Raw genomic sequence first — 23008 nt, forward strand, 5'->3', positions numbered from 1 at the left:
CAGCTCTTTGAAGAAACCTGCATAATACAAGTTAAAATATTCAATTTCCCTTTAGGATTAATAAAGTATCTTTGAATTGAATTTGATCTTTTTGTGTTACATCTTCCAACACTACTGAAACAGAGAAATAAAATACTCAGCCTGGCAAACATGATACTTCTTGGGTCATGTTCAGATGACAAACTTGAAAATTTTATTGGGATTTGATCTGATTAACATACACAGAGTAACATATATTTGTAGGGTTAAAGGGAAGATATTAACAATTTCTTTAAAAATAAATGCTTAACAATGTGGTGTATTTGTATTTAGCCGTAAATTTTATGTTTCATTTGATTGGAAAGTTTAGAAACATGCAGATTATCAGCATTTCTCACATCAGTGGCATGATAAAAAAAATCCATCATGAGGCGACAGACCGGTCCAGACCTAGATCCAATTGAGAATCAGCGGCAAGAACAGAAATTTGCTTACAGACACGCTCTTTAGTCAGAGTTAGGATGAGGATTACTCCTAATACTAACACCAACTTTAACCTTACACTGAACTGGTGTAATTTCAAGTGCTCAAGAAGAACAGAATTAACATTTGTTCTCCATTTGGACCTGCAAAGTTCTCCAGTTGCACATGATAAAATTGTGTGATGTTCGTCGCGTAGTGCCTTTGACGCTGCAGACTTTTTGCACCTGAACAAGCAGCAGGATTTGCTTGTCCTGTCAAACAAAACTATAACTTAATACAAGTTTCTTGCTTGTTAATTATTCCTGGTCAATTTCCACAACATCCCAGTACCCTTTCATAAACGTCTGAAGCCCAAAACGTTGCAATACAGGTCCTTCTCAAAATATTAGCATATTGTGATAAAGTTCATTATTTTCCATAATGTCATGATGAAAATTTAACATTCATATATTTTAGATTCATTGCACACTAACTGAAATATTTCAGGTCTTTTATTGTCTTAATACGGATGATTTTGGCATACAGCTCATGAAAACCCAAAATTCCTATCTCACAAAATTAGCATATTTCATCCGACCAATAAAAGAAAAGTGTTTTTAATACAAAAAACGTCAACTTTCAAATAATCATGTACAGTCATGCACTCAATACTTGGTCGGGAATCCTTTGGCAGAAATGACTGTTTCAATGCGGCGTGGCATGGAGGCAATCAGCCTGTGGCACTGCTGAGGTCTTATGGAGGCCCAGGATGCTTCGATAGCGGCCTTTAGCTCATCCAGAGTGTTGGGTCTTGAGTCTCTCAACGTTCTCTTCACAATATCCCACAGATTCTCTATGGGGTTCAGGTCAGGAGAGTTGGCAGGCCAATTGAGCACAGTGATACCATGGTCAGTAAACCATTTACCAGTGGTTTTGGCACTGTGAGCAGGTGCCAGGTCGTGCTGAAAAATGAAATCTTCATCTCCATAAAGCTTTTCAGCAGATGGAAGCATGAAGTGCTCCAAAATCTCCTGATAGCTAGCTGCATTGACCCTGCCCTTGATAAAACACAGTGGACCAACACCAGCAGCTGACACGGCACCCCAGACCATCACTGACTGTGGGTACTTGACACTGGACTTCTGGCATTTTCTTCTCCCCAGTCTTCCTCCAGACTCTGGCACCTTGATTTCCGAATGACATGCAGAATTTGCTTTCATCCGAAAAAAGTACATTGGACCACTGAGCAACAGTCCAGTGCTGCTTCTCTGTAGCCCAGGTCAGGCGCTTCTGCCGCTGTTTCTGGTTCAAAAGTGGCTTGACCTGGGGAATGCGGCACCTGTAGCCCATTTCCTGCACACGCCTGTGCACGGTGGCTCTGGATGTTTCTACTCCAGACTCAGTCCACTGCTTCCGCAGGTCCCCCAAGTTCTGGAATAGGCACTTCTCCACAATCTTCCTCAGCGTCCGGTCACCTCTTCTCGTTGTGCAGCGTTTTCTGCCACACTTTTTCCTTCCCACAGACTTCCCACTGAGGTGCCTTGATACAGCACTCTGGGAACAGCCTATTCGTTCAGAAATATCTTTCTGTGTCTTACCCTCTTGCTTGAGGGTGTCAATAGTGGCCTTCTGGACAGCAGTCAGGTCGGCAGTCTTACCCATGATTGGGGTTTTGAGTGATGAACCAGGCTGGGAGTTTTAAAGGCCTCAGGAATCCTTTGCAGGTGTTTAGAGTTAACTCGTTGATTCAGATGATTAGGTTCATAGCTCGTTTAGAGACCCTTTTAATGATATGCTAATTTTGTGAGATAGGAATTTTGGGTTTTCATGAGCTGTATGCCAAAATCATCCGTATTAAGACAATAAAAGACCTGAAATATTTCAGTTAGTGTGCAATGAATCTAAAATATATGAATGTTAAATTTTCATCATGACATTATGGAAAATAATGAACTTTATCACAATATGCTAATATTTTGAGAAGGACCAGTATAATGTAATATCTATTTCACCTTTTGACAAAGGCTGACACGTGCCACACTACCTCACCACACCCTTGAACATTTTTTCTATTCAGTGAATAAAGTCCAAGAGCACAATTGCTATTTTCCAGGGAATTTATTTTATTAGAATTTTCACATATTTATTCTAACACGGGGATCAATAAAACAATACAGGTCGCTTCTTCTCCGGGTCGTTCAGGGAGAAAAGGAGCAGTCTCTTGCTCAGTGTGGAGCCGAGGACAGAACAAACTGCAGTGTGTGTTTTAGAAATTTCAGTTGAAGACTGCAGGGGGTGGTGAGGGCAGTGTCACTCTGTGAGGCCGAGCTTCTTCTTCAGGGACTCTGGCATCTCTGGAGGAGGGGGACGGGGCAGACGGAAGTACACCTTCACAGAGTCGTAGATGAACCACTGCAGGGCTGTCAGAGTACCGATCATGATGATACGGGCAACCAGACCTTTCCATACACCTGAAGGAAATAGACACATTAGTTTATGCATCGGCAGAATGTTGAAACATAGCAGAATATACTTAGAGCCGTTCTCAGTGCAGTTTATTCACCAAGGATTCAATAAGAACCAGCACCAAGTTAGGCAAACTGGATGTCTGTCCCCCAGACTGGCAGCACTGGGAGCTCCCTGTCTGATGACTAGGTTGCCAGTGCAGCAGCTGGGCTGGGGGACAGGTAGACTGCTCTCACACGCCAATGACTCAAGCACCTCCAACTGTACAGCCAGAAAGCTGCTGAGGAGCTCTGCTCACAGAACAGCGCCCTCCAGAGGTGGATCTAAGGAGCGTGTTGAAGGGCTGTAATGCCAATTCATGTTTATACAAACCTTTGGGTCCCAGCTTCTTTAGGACCTGGACAGCTGTGCTGCCCTTCTCCTTGTTCAGTACAGACACCACAGAGTCAGCAGGATGTGACACAATGGCACAAAACACACCAGCTGCAAACAGAACAGAAGTGAGAAAGCGTCAGTGGCAGCTACTGCCTGGTTCACACGGCAGGGTTTTCAAATTGTCCGCTGATTTTTAAAACCCGAGAGACCCCACAAGTGACGATAAAAAAAGTTGTAGGGATCAGGTTTGGTCCCACAGTGTGTGGTGTACATCTACACAGCAAGCACAACACACCACACACGAACAGATTTCACACACGAACATTCAAATTTCAGGATCAAACGTGAGTTCAGAGTAATTCTCCTCTGTGTTTCTGTCACCTTGCTTTCTGATTGGCTACACGTCCCATTCAACAGGCTGTGGGTTTGTTTGTCCTTGGGGAACACCCCATACGGCAGCATATCGGGCCAAGACAATCAAACATAATGAATATCACCAATTTGAGGTCGGAGCGGTCCCGATGTCCTTCTGAGCAGACTAGATCACTCTTAACTCACCACAAACAGCAGGAATACCTCATAAGATTATCTTAAGAGCCGTCATGATGATCGGGGGATGTCAGAAGGGGAAGATTTTTGTCTTTAGGTCTAATGAAGTTTTATAGTGTTTGTAGAAGTCCTTTTATTACCATGCAGCTCTACAACAAGCACTCCAAACATTCAAACTGCAGTTTTGCACACACTGATGCCTGTGACAATTAACTGAAAACAGCGTAGACCAATGAGATCTACTATCTTGTAACTTTTCGATATTTCCCTGCTACCACACAGCCGAATCTCTTCAGCATGCCATCAGGTTTTGTAAAAGCCTTATAGAGAGCCATTCATTTAATTCAGGTGTGTTGGTTCAAGGATGTGTCTAAAAGCTGCGGGACAATAGCCCTCAGTGACTGGATCTGGAAACCTCTAGTGTAGACAGATGTTTTAGCCATAAAAAGTATGGGAAAACTGTTCATTAGAGCTGCATAACATAGACTCGTTCACATTAAAAGCTTTAACCTCTTTAGGACGATGGGACACTCACCGATGTAGCCCGCCACAAAGGTGACAACAAGCTGCTCAGATTTGCTGCACTCGCTGCGGGGCTTAGGAACAACATACTTGTAAAGCATCTCTACAGTGCGCTCGAAGCAGGCAAACTTCATCATGGTGTAGGGGATCTGCCTCATCCACAGGGGCACCACACCCTTATAAAACCTGAGTGGACATCAAACACATCAAGTTTAATAGTGTGTACGCAGCAAACACTGACAAATCCGTTTTCCACAATCCAGTTGGCTGCTGTAGCATGTTTTCCGAATGAATCAACAGTAGAAGAAAGTTCTGTTTCATTATAATTCGATTTTTATTCAACTGCAGCTACAAGTCACTTCATTCTGTAAAAGGACTGATGTATACAAATAAAACTGAACTGGATGTCTGTCCCCCAGACTGGCAGCACTGGGAGCTCCCTGTCTGATGACTAGGTTGCCAGTGCAGCAGCTGGGCTGGGGGACAGGTAGACTGCTCTCACACGCCAATGACTCAAGCACCTCCAACTGTACAGCCAGAAAGCTGCTGAGGAGCTCTGCTCACAGAACAGCGCCCTCCAGAGGTGGATCTAAGGAGCGTGTAGCAATCAGATATTCCTTTACACTTATTAAAGAAAGTTCTCATGAGCAGAGGTGCACACTTACGCCCAGAGTCCTTCCTCTGCAAACATCTTAGGGGCACACTCTCTGAGGGTGTTGGCGTAGCCAGGCTGGGTCTGGATACGAACCTTCGCAGCCTCCATGGGAGCCAGAGCGATGTCAGCAAAGAACTCTGCGCTGGCTGAAGCAGCCAGGTACAGTGATGTCCTCCACAGGTAGGTATTTTCCTGGTTGGTGAGAACATACCACAAGATGACACATTATAATCAACTTCAATTGCAAGCAGACAGCTCCATGTTTGAAGCCAAGATTCTGAGAAAGGTTTGTACATCATTCAGATGTAGAGAGATGTTCATTCCTCTAAACAATATAATGAAAATTAAATTACATACATACAAAAGGATACAACTTAATTTGACTTCTTTTCATTATATTGATTGTATGATGTGCACATTTTAATGATACGCAGGGTGACTGCTGTGACCAAAGGCTATGTCATATGCAGGTGTGCTACGATGGAAATCAGAACTTCTTTGACCAGAAGAAAACACATTTGGCACATTGCTCACTAAAACGTCTGTGGAACAAATATGCTTCAACCGATTCAGTCCAATTTTGATGCAGTGATAGTGAAGACGTTGATGAATACAATCTGAGGATTCTCCTGGGATGTCAAAAGGATTTTCATGCATGTTTTGCAATGTTTATTTACTGAAACATTTTGAGGCTCAAAAAATGTGACTTTTTATTTTATTTATTTCTTTATGTCTTACCTTTATACAGGTACCAAAAGTTTGCTTTCAGACTTTTAAACAGTAAGGCTATACTCGATTTATTTCACTTATGTAATTTCAGGCAGAAATTGCTTCTAAAATCCTTAGGGCTCAACAGGTTAACAATAAATCTGTGATTTATTATGCAGCCCGGCATGAACTACTAACATCAGAACAAGACCCATTAAAGATTCTTGGAAAAGCCATGTCTAAAAGTAGGTCTGGTTTTCATTTTTGCTCACACCTTCATGTGTCAACAACCCGTGTCATTAAACACTACCATGTTAAGTAGCCAGTCTCCTTGTTTGACCCGAAATAAGAGCAGGAACGGCTCTCTGCTGGCATAACACTGCAAGGACCTGCTGAAAAGAGCGCCACCAAGAGGCAGAGGAGAGCAGCTCACCTGTAACTGTGCGTGCTCCACATGAGCCAGCAGAGTAACAGTTTATGACTGAAACACGAGGGGTTTACGCTACACGTATCAGGATATGCTCTGCATGGCTTACAAAGGGATAAACAGCCAGAGAAAACGTTGGTCCCACCAGAACCTTATCTGAGATTTTATTGAATGGCCTCTAAGTTGTAGGACATATATGTTGGAAATTTTAGTGATTTTGAAGCATAACTTTAAAAAAAACCTTGGCACACCTTCATTCCAGTAACTAGTCTGTGCCTTAAATGAAATGCGTTGAAAGTGTGTCTAATAATGGGTTGTGAAATGTTGGGTGAATGGAGAAGTTGTCAGAACTGTGAGTAACCATCTGTGCTGAATTCACCTCTCCCATCATGTCGCTGTACAGAATCTTGAAGACCTCGTAGAAGCCGAACTTGCAAAGCCCCTGCATGGAGTAGCCAATGAAGGTAGGGGCCCAGCCCTTTGCCAGGCCTCTCATGCCATCCTCCCTTACGGTCACTGCAAAGCCGTTGCCAATGCTCTTGTATTTATCAGGATTCACCTAATGAGAAGATTTACAATGATCATGCAAGGCAAAATATATACAACTGGGTCAATCAGACCTCAATATGTAAACCTGTTAAACACAAAATATTTTCGCTAACTGAGCAGATATACTATATGCTATTTATATTAAAAAGTACTGTGTTGGGTTACTAAATTCTTATTGATAGCATGACCTGTGAATTCAGCAGAGAAGCACAAACCGATTCGGTCTGAGGAAGGCATGAGTGTTGGTTGGACAATTTAGAGCTGAATCACAATAAAAACACCAATTAACGTTCTGCCAGAGCTTTTTATTCACTGAAACTGTTTTCAGTTGAAACTACATTCAATCTTTTTTATCATTTTCCACACTCAAGAGACCATAGATAAAAACATGTTTGGATTTAATTTTTCATATAAGCCATTTGACAATGACACAATCTTAAGTCTATTGGAAGAAACCCTTGGAAAATAATTGTAAAGTACTTCATTATATAATCTGCTGTCACAAGCTTGTGTTGCTGTGAAGTTGTACATGCCTCTAGCTGTCCTGTCTGAACTTATTGAGCCAAATCTGTTGGTGAATAAACATGAAACTACTAACTATGGTCACACGTTGATAAATCAGTTCATCTCTGGTAATTAGCATTGAATTCATTGCTTTCCTGTCAACTTTTATACCAACTTGGCTTACTTTCTGTAGTGAATGGGGCATCTAGCATCTTAGAACTTTTCATAATCTGCTTACATTACTGAAAACTCTGGGAAGCCGTTCATTCCCCACTGCAACGGTTAGCTTTTGTTTCCATACACACCTGCAAACGGCACTTGACAAGGTCGAGGGGCACCACTGCGGTGTGTGTGATGCCGCAGCTCAGGATACCACCAAAGCCGCACAGGGCATAGTACTTGGAGGAGCCAAACTCGCAGCTGACATCCTCTGTGATACAAGGGAGGGGACACGACACACATGCAACATGCAGGGTCACATGCAACACAGGAAAAATAATCACAAAATGCAGAGGGTTATGATGGAAGAGTCACAGCAGCTGGTAAACGGAAACCATTCCTAATAACTGCTGTCATCTATGGCATGTTCACAGTTGGCATAAAATCAGTGCTACGACTCTTCCTTCAGAAATTCTGCCACCAACATGCAAATATGTATTAGGATCACTGAAAAGATGATTTAAAAAAAAAAAAATGTATTCATCACATTACAGAATCAACCATTATAGATCACAGTTGCATTTTAAGACGTATTAATGAAAATCCTTCATTCTTTCCCAACTTAAACAGAGCTGCCGTTTCCTTCCAAAAACAAACTGAACTTGTCCTTCCAACGAGAAATTCAGAACTAAGAGCCGCTGCATCATTTTAATATTTTATGTAACCATAGCTGCATCTCATCAAGTTACAATATTAGCAAAAAGGTTATTCAAGCAATTCAATTACAAAAAGTCCACACAGTAATAGGATTTAAAAGTTTATTTCTGTTAATTTAGCCTACTTAACCCTAGGAAAGAGCCATGACTTGAAGGCAGCTCTTAATACCCTTCACAACCAGACCAGGTCACAAAAGGTCATTGAGGTATACAAACTTGTTGTTGGAAATTTGAGGGGAAGAAAAGTGTGGAAATAGCAGCTCAAGCAACAGGAATAACTCGAGTCCTGAGATGTTTGTGAAGTAAACCTCCTTCAAGACTTACATTTACAAGGAAGGGGCGGCAGCTGGAGTCATAGCTTGAAGAGCCACCACACACAGACGTATCACCGACATGGGCTAAAACATTCACCTCTAATGTGTTAAACCAACTCCTGAACCAGAGACAACATCAGAACCGACCTCTGGACTAAGGAGAAAAGGGACTGAACCCTTGCCCAGTGGTCCAAAGTTACGTAAAGGTCAATTTTGCTTTTCATTTGGAAGTTAAGGTCTCAGAGTCTGAAGTAGGGCTGAAACACTTAATCTGATTAATTGTGACAACTTATTTAGCAATCGCATAATTATTAACTGGAGTATACAGACACTAAAACGAGCTAGAACAACCCAGTCAGAACAGTAATTGGGCCAAAATGGTATGCAAAATTATCGTTAGTTGCAGCCCTAGCCTGGAGGAAGGCTCAGAATCCACGTTGCTTGAGGTCCAGTGTGAGGTTTCCACAGTTCGTGATGATTTGGGGTGCCGTGTGATCTGCTGCTGTTGGTCCACTGGGTTTTATACTATTCCACACTGCCAAAAGTACCAATACCTGCTCACCATGGTAACACCAGCAAACTGACTTGACCTGAACCCCACAGAAAATCTATGGACTGTTGTCTAGATGAAGATAAGATAACAGAACCAACATTGCAGACGAGCTGAAGGCTGCTAGGGAAGCACCCTGGTTTTCCTGAACACTTCAGCAGAGCAGCAGTCTGATCACCTCCATGCAACACTGCATGGATGCAGTGATTCATTCAAATAAAGCCCAGACATACTGTGTAGGAGGCCCAAATTATTGTTGTGAAATATGTATTATTTAAATTGGTCTAGTGTAATTCTGAAATAGTGAAAGAAACTTTATTTTGGGTTGGGATGCACAGTAGAGCAGTGCTTAACATGGCTGCCTTACAGCAATAAGGTCTTAGGTTTGAATCTCTACCTGGGCTCTTTCTGCATATGCATCCTGCTTAGTCTTGGTTCTCTCTGGTTACTTGGACCTCCCCAAGTCCAAAAACACCACTTTTAGGTTAAGTGGTCTCTCTAAATTGCATGCTTAGGCATGAATATGTGCATGCATTATTGTTAGTCCTTTGTGTACCCCGCATCTGCCCAATGCCAGTTGGAGACAGACACAAACCCTCCCCTGCAAGAATAAACTGCATTAAAAAAATGGATGAATGAACTTTGGATTTTAACTTTAAGTGAGAATCATCAGAAAAGAAAAAAAGAAACACTTGAATATAGAACTGTGTGGAAAAAGCTTGAATTCAATTGCTGAATATAGTTATTCCATAAAATTATAACTAATTAAAAAACTCCTAAATGACATGCAGCTAAAGTCACATGTTTCTTTATGCCATAATAAAATCCAGTTTGCCTATGTCTTACTATGTTTTCTATGTGGACATTCTAAGGTCATTGACCAAGGTCAAGGCCTGCATATCTGATCATCTCCACTTTAACATACTTTGCAGTGAAAAACTGGAAGTTGAATACACTTCCTATAAGGGCCTGCTTCACTGAGCCCTACCTTGTAATACTGGGGTTTGTGCCAGTGCACACAAATATAACACTGGTGAGGAGTCATGCAGTAATATTATAGTCACAGCAACAAAATGTGATCATGAGAATTAAAACTAAAGAACCTCCACCATGCAAATTGGTGAATATTAACAACAACAAAAAGACTGGCGGGGGATGACGTTACATTCAGAAAAAGGGGCAGCGAGCCACTGGAACAGACCTGCATTCTGCATTTGACCAGGTCGAGGGGAACAACAGCTGTGTGTGTGGTGCCACAGCTCAGAATCCCACCAAACCCACACAGGACAAAATACTTCTGAGAGCCGAACTCACAACTGTCTCCCTCTGAAGAAACAAAGGCCAGGTATTACAAACAGGGCATGTGTTGCTTAGAAAGGGGGGACCATGTAACATTCAGATACTTGATTAAGGGTTTGAGGAAATATCCATGAAAGTAACGGGCCATTTTCCAGCTAAACGTGTGTATTGTACCCCCGTCATCTGCTACAGTACTTTTGAAACTTAAGGTCAGAAGTGAGGACGCTTTGTACTACATTGAACTCACCAGAGGTCAAATACATTCAGGTCGTGTTTCCCTGTTGATAACTACATTCCTGGGTCTTTACAAAAAATATGTTAAGGCAACCTTGCCCACCATGATATAAACGTTTTACTAACAGTCCAGAACCGTTACTTGTCCTTCCTTGTCCTCAACAAGCAGCCTGATCACAGTAAAGGCCCGGTACCAAACTGCTCCAACAAGTAAACATATTGAATCCTTTTAAACTTAGCAACGCAGATATTACATCGTAAATAAACATCGGTAAATAAAGAGAACTGTATTTGAATATAGAATAAAGCATTTTCTAGTTAGGGCAACATCTATAGCTAGTGTGGCTAACGCTAGCTCTGCTGCTAAGGGTCCGAGCCTGCGCCGGGTTTACCGTCTGCTGCCGCGGCTGCAGCCAGTCTGCGAGGCCTTTGTCCATTGAGGCTGTGTTGGGGTTCTTCCGCTTTCTGGAGGGTGAACAGAGGGGCGCTGAACGGGTTGGCCCTCGCCAGCTGTGTCAGAGAAGTCGGGTACATGGTGGCGGAGCTACGCTGCAACGATCAAAATGCACACTGTTAGCTTGGCCTAACTAGTAACCTAATCAATCGTCAATGACGTCTAAAGCAAGGAATACTAAATCAAGTGTGCTGGATGACTCGTGGACATCATACCTAACACTATAGAGTACACAGACAAGGGAGCGATCTGAAATTGGCTTAAAGTTGGTTTGTCTACATATTTATACCTGCATTTCTTTTCCTCCATTCAGGCGGAGGCTAAAACTGTGCTAAGGATAAGCTAACTCTAAAAGGTTGACCTTTTAACCCTCTCAAACCCACATAGTTCGACTACACTGAGCAGCGAACAGTTTATATCCGCCCAATAATGAGTGCCGATGTTCTATTTAGTATAGAGGCTTTATAACGACTAAATAAACTCACGTTCAGTCTCTTAAGATGGCGCCTCCGCTTTACCGCAGCCGGCTGCTCGGAGAGGCTGGATGACCTCGCGATAAACCAATTTGTCCTTTCATGACGTCACCATAATTCCTGGGCGGGATCGTGTGCTTCTTTGTCCAATAGGACAACGTTACAGATATGCCAATCAACACATTTGATTAAATCACAGAAGAGCTTTAAGAGAATTAGGGCGGTTTTTCTGGCGACCTCAGAGTGACTTTCAAACGGATTGGCTTTTCACTTTGGTCTGTATGTGCCCACTCAAGAAAGTCCCTTATCAACATGGAATTGGGTGTTTAAATCTTTGAATTTGAAATATCAATATCAAAAAGCTATCAGATAATTTATCAATGCATGCTACAGAAATGATAGCAGTGAATATTGTACTACAATGAGTTGAAGAGGTCAGGCCAAAAAACGTCTCACAGAGAATGCAGAAAATGTCCCAATGCACTGCAATAGATATGGAAGAGAAAGGAAAAACACTACATGACACAGTCCAGGAGGCAGGAAGGTAATGGTTATTGAGTGGAATTTTAGGAACAGATGTGGAGGCAGAAGGTGTAAATAGAACTAGGAAAGCCCTATTTGTTCTTCAAGAGAAACACAGCTGGCAGGAAAAATTGTAGGTAATGAGGTGATGTTGCGGACTTGTGTATAGTAGGTGGCGGTATGCAGCTTTCAGGAATTTGTAATCAGTCAAGAAGAAGAAGGAGGAGGAGGAGGAGGAGGACACGAAGAAGGATGAATTGTGTTTAGAGCATAAATTTGGAAGACCACAAGTAAATAAAGAATGTATAGTTGCTTTATTGTCGATATAAAGAAAGTGTATGACATGACGTGGGTTGAAGGATTACTGATTACATGGACAATATTTAACTGGGTTAGAAGATTTTTAACTAATAGAAGTGGAGGATGTGCTCATTCTGTTTCCTGTTGGTGCGGTATGATTCATGTACTGTTTCCTGTTGGTGCGGTATGATTCATGTACTGTTTCCTGTTGGTGCGGTATGATTCATGTACTGTTTCCTGTTGGTGCGGTATGATTCATGTACTGTTTCCTGTTGGTGCGGTATGATTCATGTACTGTTTCCTGTTGGTGCGGTATGATTCATGTACTGTTTCCTGTTGGTGCGGTATGATTCATGCAGATTGACTTCGGTCGTGCTCCGGCATCCGGCAAATGGAACTGGACAAGAATTGTGTAGGAAATGTGTAGTAGATGTCAGGTATGATTCACTACTGGTAAACTAAGTGAATTTTATTACCTTTATATGTTACCTTTAAATGTGGCAGCTCAGTTGAAAAACAAGAGCGATAGAATCGAGAGTATTGTTAAAGCAGCTGGCAGATTGGTAGATACCAAAGATATAACAGCAGATTCACTCATTGTTGACAGCTCCTGAATGAGGAGAAAATGTTCTACTTGAGGTTTAACACATAGATCATAGTACTTCATATACTACAGTAAAATGTAGAAAAAAGGTTTGATAGCCAGTGGTCAAAAGTTTAAGAAATATTTAAAATAATTTGAGACAATCCCAGATGTAGTACATGTGCAAGAAACCGTGGCATAGATTTTTTGTTTTGTCATACAAGGATTTAGTTGTGTAAGAAAGGATAGACCCACTAATCAGAATGGTGGTGCTATTTTCCTCAAAAATGGGCTGATAACAGGGTAGTTGGATAGTTCACTCTCCTTAAAATATAGAAGGCATCATAATTGAGATTTGTGGTCCAGCAGAAGGCAAGAATATGAAGTTAAACGTCTATAACTCATGCAAGAACCTCAACTCGACTATATATATATATATATATATATATATCCCACTTCTCTCTCTGTCCGTTTCCTTTCTATATACCGTGGGGAAAAAAATGGCACTATTGCCTCAAAATTTAAAAGAAACCTTTCTGTCGTAGATCAGAGACCGAATTGACTAGGGTTGATTAGGGTGCAAGCACCTGATAAGTCTTAGACTACCTTCAGGACTACTACTTTAGGACAAAGTGTCCCTTCATTTTGTACTCTGTTGTAAAATGTTTTGATTGTGGCAGCTGATCCCTTCCCTGTCCAACCCTGCAACCTTTATGCATGTTGTTACTGAAAACAGACAGGCTCAAGTTTAAAGTTGTAACTCCAGAAGAGAAAATATAATGTGAACTGAACAATGCACCTAACAATTTCCAACAAAAGATCGATCAAAAATGGCATAACACACAAACCGCAAGTTTATGACACATTCTGTTGCAATAACATTCAAGTTTATTTAGTGGGCAAAGCAGTGACTACATAAGTGGAAAATAGACATATTCATTTATATTTTATACAAAGCATTAAGAAAATATATCAAGAGTTTAAGTTATAAAAGCATCTGGTTAATGTCAACAGGCATTCCTATCTCATTAACAAAGATGGTCCCAGTTACAAAAACTAAGCACTTTTAAGCCATAAAGGCTAACACAAAGCAAGGCACATTTTCAATACAAAACCTACACCGAACTGGTATGATTTAAAAATAGCACATGTAAAAAGGAAAATCCTCACAATATTGCATGTTTGCATTTCTAAAGATGATCAGTGGATGGCTCGGTTTTAAATCCAGGGTCAGGAATGGACCAAAACAGCAACAGATGTTTCAGTACTTTCACAGCCACACAAAATGATCCTTCAGGCACACATCACTACTCTTCAGACCTTTACTTGAGACTGGTTAAGAAGGAAAGACACTTAAAAATATAAGTTGACATCAGGTAATCATCAGGTCAGAAAAACATGCTACATTGAGATGCAGATTCACACTTAAAAACTGATGAAGAAGAAGCATTTAGCCCCCCTACCACACCACTCAACAAGATTTTATCAGCACTCTATGCTGTTCCATCTGCAGCTGCCTCTAAGTCTGAGGCTTGAAACGGGCCAACAGAGTTTGTCTCCATGGCCAGGTAAACAAAAATCAGGAATGTGACCAAAATGCCAAACAGGACCAGCTTTTTCCATAGGGACACAGTGTGCCGCACGGCTTTGGTTGGACCTGTAGATGGAGCTGTAGCAGTGGTAAAGGAGGCACTGGAGGAGGAGCTGGAAGATGAAAAGGAGGTGGAGGGATTCACACTGGATACTCTGTTGACTGCATGGATCCCTGTGTAGGAATAGCTGCCAGTCCTGGTGGTTTTGGGAGATAGAAGGGAATTCTCATCATTCCACAAATCACTGGAGGTTACTGGGCGTCCAGCTGCTCCTCGGATGGGCTTGCGACACACGGCGCTATAAAAAACACACAGAGATAAGAGCCATGGCTATAGTCAAAAGCAGGAGTCGGGCTTAAGCGGGTTTTCTTTTAAAGCTACCCTACACCTCTCACCACTTTATCATCTCAGCTAGGGGATGTTGTTCTTCATCAAGGTATGTGATACTGGGGTAAATAGGAATAAAATATGCTGACATCTGATTTGAAAAAAAAAAAAATCTTAACATTAAAATTGAAATTAATGAAATCTAACTGTATTGCTATTATAGGTTCAAACTCCCAAATCTAGAAGAAAGCTGTAAACAGTACTCCACACACGTGCACTCATTGTGAAACATCTGTAACAGAGGAGGGAAGCAAAAGAGGAAACGCTGACAGAACAGCTTTGTTTTTAATAAAACATAACATCCATAGTGATCTTTCTCAGCCATGACAGCATGTTTTGAGTGAAATGGTTCCACATCTTGCAGACAAATAGATTTCAGTTCATAGATACAGTAGCTGCAAACTACTATCTCATTGAAGAGTAAATATATTTCAGTAATATTCAAAACCTAGAAATGTATTACAAACTGATAAAAGCCGGTCCTGTTTCAGAGCCGGTCACAGTACACAGTACTTTTTCCACAGTAACAGCTGCTGTATCTGTAACAAACAATATCTGCACCGCCTTTTATAGAAAACCCTGTGCAGTTCTATTTGTTGATCTCTCCAAGACGTTTGATTCAGTCAACCATCAGTTACTCTGACTGGATATTGGGATGAAGGATTCTGTTGTCGAAAGGCTCAGGACTTTTCTTTTAGACAGGTCCAGTATGTATTTGTTGACGGTCTGAAGTCAGATTTTGTGGAGATAGTTAAGTATCAAGGTTCTATTTTGGCTCCTGTTCTGTCTACCATTTTCATGAAAGACTTGGGGAGAAATCGGTAAGATGTTAAATTTCATTGTAGCTCTCTTTACAACGTCAGAGACACAGGTCGATTCTTTGAAAGACGCAAATGACCAATCTTTATGCATTTGGACCTCAGGAGGAAAAAATAGATACTGTAAGTGTCATCTTAGAAATATTTGGGCATATGAATTGATGACAAATTGTCTTTTTCACACCAAGCACAAGATCTTTTAAAAAAGCAAAAAACCGAGCTTGGATTTTTGTGCCGACACAAATCCTGCCTGAAGCTCGATGTGAGGTAAAAATCTTGTAAAAACAATGATCTGAATGTGTTGGTATTTGGAGACGTCATCTCCATGAATGCAGCTTCCTCATTGCACAATTGTTTCAAAGTCCTGATGCTCATAATAATTTGATGCTGATGTGATACGAGATTTTGAATGTCTTTATCTGTGAAACCATTACCAAAGTATAACTTCACTAGATTACAGCAGTGACAGTGAGTTGTGAGTAATTTTCACAAAATCATGTTTCTGTTTTGCAAATAACTTTTTCATTTCGTAAGAAAAAATTATGGATTAGAAAAAAAAAAAAAAAAGGTTTTGTAAACAAAACTGTACTTTGAAAAATAAAATGTATTGCAATTTTGTTAAAAATGTTTTTTTTGTAGCAATTACTTTTTTGATTGAATATTAAAAAGGCAAAATTCCTTCCGTAGGGATGATGGATGGATGGTTTGTGCAAACAACCAGTAGCAGAATTTCCAAGCGTGAACGTTGATTACGTACTGTAACCTCAGATTCTGAGTATAGGCACAGCCCTTTAAGGCTATCGCTAGTGGGTTAAAGTGAAGCAGGTTGTGGTCTATGCCTCACTGGGTCCGTCTGAACCACAAACAAACATCTACTAGGCCAGAATAGCTTTAAAGACCCAGCCCTCCGCATGTGTAATTACATGCTCAGAAGCAGCCTGCACCACTGAGTGACAGAGAGGAGAATTATCTCTGTTTAGGACGGAGCCTGAGATGACAGACCTGCTGCTGTGTATAAGGAGGTCACAATATTCAATTCAGTTTTTATTTATATAGCGCCGATTCACAACACATGTCATCTCAAGGCTCTTCACAAAAGTCAGGTACATACATTCCAATTAATCCTAATCATTGACCAGTGCAGTCAGATTCAGTTATTTATTCAAATTCACAAATATGTGAATATGTGAATCTGCTCTCCACATTATCATTCTGTCAGAATTCGGAGAACAGAATGAGACATGGAGAAGTGGCAGGTAAAACATAATAAAGAAGTGCTCTGTTCTCTCAAACCCCCAGTCGGTCGTGGCAGATGGCCGCTCACACTGAGCCTGGTTCTGCTGGAGGTTTCTTCCTGTTAAAAGGGAGTTTTTCCTCTCCACTCTCTCTACATGCTCATCCAGGAGGAGTGAATGCTGCAAGTCACTGACTGGATGCAATCTGCTGGGTTTCCTTAGATAGAAAAACTTTTTATCCAATTTGAATAAATAACTGAATCTGACTGAACTGTTTGATAGTTAGGATCGATTGGAATGTATGAACCTGACTTTGTGAAGAGCCTTGAAACAACGTGTGTTGTGAATTGGCGCTATATAAATAAACTGAATTGAATTGAGTATGGAGATGACCGGGAAGCTGCCGTGCAAATATCCTCCACTGTCATTCCTCCATGCAGAGCTGTGGAGGATGGAATCCCCCTGGTGGAGGGAACTCTGAGCTTCTCTGGAGGATCCAGTCCAGAAAAGTATAAGCAAGGGAAACAGCCTCACATACCCAGTGTGAAAGGTGCTGAGCAGTTAGCGGCTGTCCTGGAGAGCTCTCTGTAATGCACTAACAGATGCTGGTTGCAGCTGTGCGCACCACATAACATGAGAGCGCGCACACAGGACAGAGCAGATGAGATGTTTCCTCCTCAGAGCCATAAGGAAGAGGAGGATAGAAGCCATTCAGAGTTATCACTCGGGACCTGGATGAGCTTGTGATGCCATAGTTATAAAAGCAGGATTAGGACGCAACTCAGCTGAGCTGCTGTGGCCCGTATTTTGAGACAGGAAGGAGCAACAGAGCTCTCTTTGCAGAGCTAATAACAGAACTGTTTTAAATGACAGAAATGTTATAAAAACTGTAGGAGAAGCAGCCCGTGCGCCCTATATTATACGCATGACGAACTTCTCTAAGCACTCCTGTTCAGCAGCCAGACCCAGAGACGCTGGTCTATCTCTGGGTAGCTCCTGGTCGCCCTCCCACTTGAAGGAGCACATCCTTTCTCCGCGGTAGCTGCCTTGGGAGACCTGACAGCAGCTAATGCAGATTCGAAAACCACGGAGCGCCTGTGCACTGAAGGCTATAAAAATGATTGAAAAACAGTTCCTCTCGCACCTAATCAGGGAACAGGGGGAAACACGTGAATGAGCATCTGTGGCCACTGACTGTGAGCAAAGGCGTCTTCTCTTAATGATGGATCCTCCCGTGGCTCAGTGAGTGTGCTCCCATGTTAGGAGCAGATCCACTGCTGCTCTGTCGAATCTGCTACAAGGTGAGATATCCAATCAGGATGGAGTCTCCAGTCTCTGTGTCAGAGACATGATGTCTGCTCCTCTATTAAGGACGTAAACTGCTTTGATGGAGAGCAGGTTCATGCATCACAGCATAGCAGCTGTCTGACCGTTCGATGTCAACAGCTGAGTTGAGCATATTCCTTCTTCTCAGTTTATACAGGCTGCTCTGTTGTGTCTGTGTGGATCAGAAAATGCTGAACCCGCAGCAGAGAAGCAAAGTCATACGTCACTTTCCACGCAGTAGTAGCACCAGCACTTTTATGTGAAGAGAAATGTGAACTGGCCACTGTCCTTCCTTTATGTGGGACAATCACTTCCCTCCCCAACCTGACCCTGACAGTGACCCGCCTGTGAACAGTGTGGATGAGTGACGCAGGCCTGCTGAGGGGAACTCCTTCTGACAGAGGGCGTTTCCCCAGTGGGAATCCCGCCTCTTGTGGCGCACAAGTATCTAAGGCAGGCGGGTGAACCATCTTTGAAGGCATCCCATACAAAGAAGACCCAGCGCAACAACCGCGTGAGATGCTGACATCATTTTCAGTAACTGATAGGGCTGTCACCGTGCTGTGTTAGGTCGGACACAGTGCGTCAGCTGTGAGAGTCAGGCTCTCAATGTGGCTGAGTGTAACTCCACCCCAGATAATAATCTGAGACGGTATTTTCAGGAACCTCGCACTTAGAAAACAGTTAGTTTTATTCCAAACAGTTAACATTTTACACACATATCCCCCATCCAGTCATTTGTACACCTCCGCAGTGTCTCCTGTGGAGGGTTGGACCAGGCGCACGCCAGCGGCTGACCTTTGTTACGTGGTGGCTGTGATTAGGTGGAAGACACAGTGGGCAGAGTGGCTCGGGGAGCCACGACAACGGCAGTGGATTGCCTCCGCTGGTGCTGCTGAGCCTGACTGGACCGGTGGTGTGGGAGGAGTGAGCTTCAGGCCGGAATGGAGCCCCATGGCTCCTGACTTGCTCCAGCTCGTCATGCAACGTCTGCAACTGCTCCAGCACAAACTGAAAAATGGGGCCCAAGCAGTCCATCTGGACTGATGGGACCTTCCAGCACTTCTTTCCTTTTACAACCTTTGTGATAGAAGAGGAGAGACAGAGCTACATTTAAAGCTGCTGCAAGTTCTGCTAAGCAGCAATCTGGAAGGAGACCACAGTTGACGCCGCATGGAGGTTCAGGATGGTGTCAGCAAAGTTACAAAAGTCCTCTGCGTCTTCTGGCGAGAGATCCTAATTCTGAATCCTTCTTAAGATGGCGTAGGAGAGGAAAAAGATGCTGGTCGCTGCTGCAGCCTGAGTTGCACACTGGTGGAAGCGTTCAGTGAGCCTTGCTGCGATCTGATCTCTGGGAAAGAAGGGCACCGGCTGTCGTCCGCCGTGACGGGCCAGCATGTTCCTGAACGCGGAGGTCAGTTTGGGCTCTAGTGCAGGAACCGGAGGCAGCCCTGTCCCATGAGGGACCCCGCCCTCGTGATGGGTGAGAAGGCGAGGACTGGCGCCATCAGCTGCAGGGGTTCGCCCGCCACTCCCAACATGTAAGCCGTTACTGCCGGGAATCAGGGCCATACAGGGTCTCGTCGGCTGAATGTGCTGCCTTTCCCGCCATCTTATCTGTGGAAGGCAGTCCTAGCAGTGCAAGGACCGGGACGTCTTTAAAGCAAGCTACTTTGCTATGATAGCTATGCGCATGTATGTTAGCGCCCTCATCGCCAGAAGCGGGTTGGTAGCCGGCACTAGGAGTCCCTGAGCGTGGGCTGATGGTGCACTTACCTCGGTCCTTTTGTTCTGGAGAAGGGGAGTAAGGGTGCTGCCAGTTCCTGACTCAGACGTGGAAATGACCGATCACAGACATCTAAGGCTACATCTAGTGGTTAGTGGTCCGCTATGGGGAATTTCCCTACTAAAGGAAAGAAGATGGAGGGCCTCTGTTGTTAGACTTATGACGCAGATTTTATGTGAAGTCCTGCCATCAGTGCTGCTCCTCAGCCGTCTTCCTGCACCACCAACCATGTTTTTTGTGAAATCAAAGCTGTGCTGGATACCACAATCTCACCATGTGACTTGAATTCAATTCAATTCAATTCAAAGATACTTTATTGATCCCCGAGGGGAAATTAGAATTCCAGTACAACCCATCCAAACATACATCATGACACAAGACAAGGGGGGGACGGGTCACCGAGGCGTTGCTGCCCTCTCACAGGCGCTACCCTTGCTAGATGAGAAAAGAGGCCACATTAGGTAAGTAGAGGGAAAAAAAAATCATATTTCACACTTTATCCATAGCAGGATACAGTTTGTAAAAAACATCAGAACAAAGAAGCAACAAGTTTACAAAACAACATCATGCCGGGAGCGGTGAAGGTGGTGTGAGGGGTGCATATGTTTATCTTGAGCATGTGTGTGTGTGTGTGCGCAAGTGGGTGTGTGCAAGTAAGTCCATGAAGCACTGTCCCAGAGGCCATTGTCCTTGATGGTACATTGGAATGTTCATCAACCCGCCACAAAGTTCTGAGCAGGTCCACAGATGTCCTCAGGGAAGGGAGGGAGCAGAGGGAGCAGAGCGCCATGTTTACATAACTTCCAGGAGAAGTTGAAGATAGCCAGCCATCAAGGACGTGCAGGGGAGCCAGATTCAGAAAAAATAAATGACTAGAAGCAGTTCAGAGGCAGGTCGTCTTCATGGGTTTATGATAGAAACGTTTTGTGAAACAATCTAGAGAAACAGTCGGTCGTAGCAGATGGCCACTCACACTGAGCCTGGTTCTGCTGGAGGGGTCTTCCTGTTAAAAGGGAGTTTTTCCTCTCCACTGTCGCTACATGCATGCTCAGTATGAGGGATTGCTGCAAAGTCAACACCAGTGACAGTCCACTGTCTCTACATGCTCATCCAGGAGGAGTGAATGCTGCAAGTCTCTGACTGGATGCAATCTGCTGGGATTCCTTAGACAAAACATTTTTTATTCAATTTGAATAAATAACTGAATCTGACTGCACTGTTCAATGGTTAGGATTAATTGGAATGTATGAACCTGGCTGTTGTGAAGTGCCTTGAGACGAGATGTGTTGTGAATTGACGCTATATAAATAAACTGAATTGAATTGAATTCAAAGCAGGTTAACAGGGCACCAGAGGAGCACCAGAGATTTTGCACCAGAGATTTTGCAAAACAAATGGACTGATTTAGAGTCGAGGTCAAGAAGAAATAACATACGCACGTTCGGTGATGCAGAGGGAGAGGAAAGGAGAAGAAGCTTTTAAAAGGTGAGTTGCAGCAATAATTTGAACATACATTGAGCCCACTGTGCCTACATAAGCAAACCACATCCACAAGGGTCCGCAAGACCCATTACAATTTATAGGCGTTCACTTAAAACGAGATGATCCCGATAGAAGCACAATAAATAAATAAATGAATAAATCTGGCTCCTGACTGCCCTACTTGGATCATCTATGGCATCAATAAAGGAAAGAGGCATCCTTATCAAATCCCAAATACTCGTACTCGTCATCTTCCGCTTATCCAGGACCGGGTCGCGGGTGCAGCAGACTCAGCAGAGACGCCCAGACGTCCCTCTCTCCAGCCACCTCCTCCAGTTCCTCCAGGGGGAGCACAAGGCATTCCCAGGCCAGCCGAGAGACATAGTCCCTCCAGCGTGTCCTGTGCCGTCCCCTGGGTCTCCTCCCGGTGGGACGTGCCTGGAACACCTCCCGAGGAAGGCGTCCAGGAGGCATCCGGTATAGATGCCCGAGCTCCTCCCGGATGGCCGAGCTCCTCACCCTATCTCTAAGGGAGTGCCCGGCCACCCTACGGAGGACGCTCATTTCAGCCGCTTGTATCCGGGATCTCGTTCTTTCGGTCATGACCCAAAGTTCATGGCCATAGGTGAGGGTAGGAATGTAGACCGACCATTAAATTGAGAGCTTTGCTTTTCGGCTCAGCTCTCTCTTCACCACAACGGACTGGCACAGCGCCCCCATTCTTCCCTCACTCGTGAACAAGACCCCGAGATACTTAAACTCCTCCACTTGAGGCAGGAACTCCCCTCCAACCTGAAGAGGACAAGTCACCCTTTTCCGGTCGAGTACCATGGCCTCGGACTTGGAGGAGCTGATCCTCATCCCAGCCACTTCACACTCGGCTGCGAACCGCCACAGCGCATGCTGTAGGTCTTGGTTAGAGGGGGCCAGCAGGACCACGTAATCCGCAAAAAGAAGAGACGAAATCCACTGGTCCCCAAACCAGACCCCCTCCGGCCCTTGGCTGCGTCTAGAAATTCTGTCCATAAAAGTTATGAACAGGACCGGTGACAAAGGGCGGCCCTGCCGGAGTCCAACATGCAGCGGGAACAGGTCCGACTTAGTGCCGGCAACGCGGACCAAACTCCTGCTCCGCTCGTACAGGAACCGGATGGCCCCTAATAAAGGGCCCCCGATTCCATACTCCTGGAGCACCCCCCACAGGGCATCACAAGGGACACAGTCGAATGCCTTCTCCAGGTCCACAAAACACATGTGAACCGGTTGGGCAAACTCCCATGAACCCTCGAGCACCCTGTAGAGGGTATAGAGCTGGTCCAGTGTTCCACGGCCGGGACGAAAACCACACTGCTCCTCCTGAAGCCGAGGTTCGACTATCGGTCGGACTCTCCTCTCCAATACCCTGGCGTAGGCCTTACCAGGGAGGCTGAGGAGTGTGATCCCCCTGTAGTTGGAACACAACCTCCGGTCCCCCTTCTTATGAAGGGGGACCACCACCCCGGTCTGCCAGTCCAGGGGCACTGTCCACGACCGCCACGCAATGTTGAAGAGGCGTGTCAACCATGACAGCCCTACAACATCC

At 43.8% G+C, this 23008-nt stretch overlaps 2 protein-coding genes and 2 non-coding genes across 6 annotated transcripts in view; all 4 read right to left on the bottom strand.

Moving 5' to 3' along the window:
- Positions 1-2544: 2544 nt before the first annotated feature.
- Positions 2545-11554, bottom strand: slc25a3a (solute carrier family 25 member 3a). 3 transcript variants are annotated; one of them, XM_047389826.1, is made up of 8 exons: positions 11408-11554; positions 10861-11017; positions 7502-7626; positions 6523-6702; positions 5019-5200; positions 4367-4539; positions 3280-3390; positions 2545-2912 (listed from the first exon to the last, which is right to left on the bottom strand). In XM_047389826.1, the coding sequence occupies exons 2-8, from the start codon at positions 11000-11002 to the stop codon at positions 2752-2754; spliced, it is 1074 nt and encodes a 357-aa protein (XP_047245782.1). In that variant the 5' UTR covers positions 11003-11017; positions 11408-11554; the 3' UTR covers positions 2545-2751. The 3 variants fall into 3 exon arrangements, with proteins under 3 accessions (XP_047245782.1, XP_047245779.1, XP_047245781.1); XM_047389823.1 differs by lacking the exon at positions 11408-11554 and adding an exon at positions 11212-11230; XM_047389825.1 differs by lacking the exons at positions 7502-7626; positions 11408-11554 and adding exons at positions 10137-10261; positions 11212-11230.
- On the bottom strand, positions 3045-3244 carry LOC124883415. The gene has a single exon (XR_007042204.1). It is a non-coding gene; the product is annotated as a small nucleolar RNA SNORA53 (small nucleolar RNA).
- LOC124883416 lies at positions 4757-4956 on the bottom strand. Its single transcript, XR_007042205.1, has one exon. It is a non-coding gene; the product is annotated as a small nucleolar RNA SNORA53 (small nucleolar RNA).
- Positions 11555-13665: 2111 nt separating the features above from the next.
- tmpoa (thymopoietin a) overlaps positions 13666-23008 on the bottom strand; it is a 48257-nt gene continuing 38914 nt past the window's right edge. The window contains exon 6 of the mRNA XM_047390166.1: positions 13666-14690. Within this exon, the coding sequence (XP_047246122.1) occupies positions 14294-14690 (397 nt within the window). The 3' untranslated portion in view covers positions 13666-14293. The remainder of the gene's footprint in view (positions 14691-23008) is intronic.

The sequence above is a fragment of the Girardinichthys multiradiatus genome, chromosome 17, assembly GCF_021462225.1.
Source record: "Girardinichthys multiradiatus isolate DD_20200921_A chromosome 17, DD_fGirMul_XY1, whole genome shotgun sequence".
Taxonomy (NCBI): Eukaryota; Metazoa; Chordata; class Actinopteri; order Cyprinodontiformes; family Goodeidae; genus Girardinichthys; species Girardinichthys multiradiatus.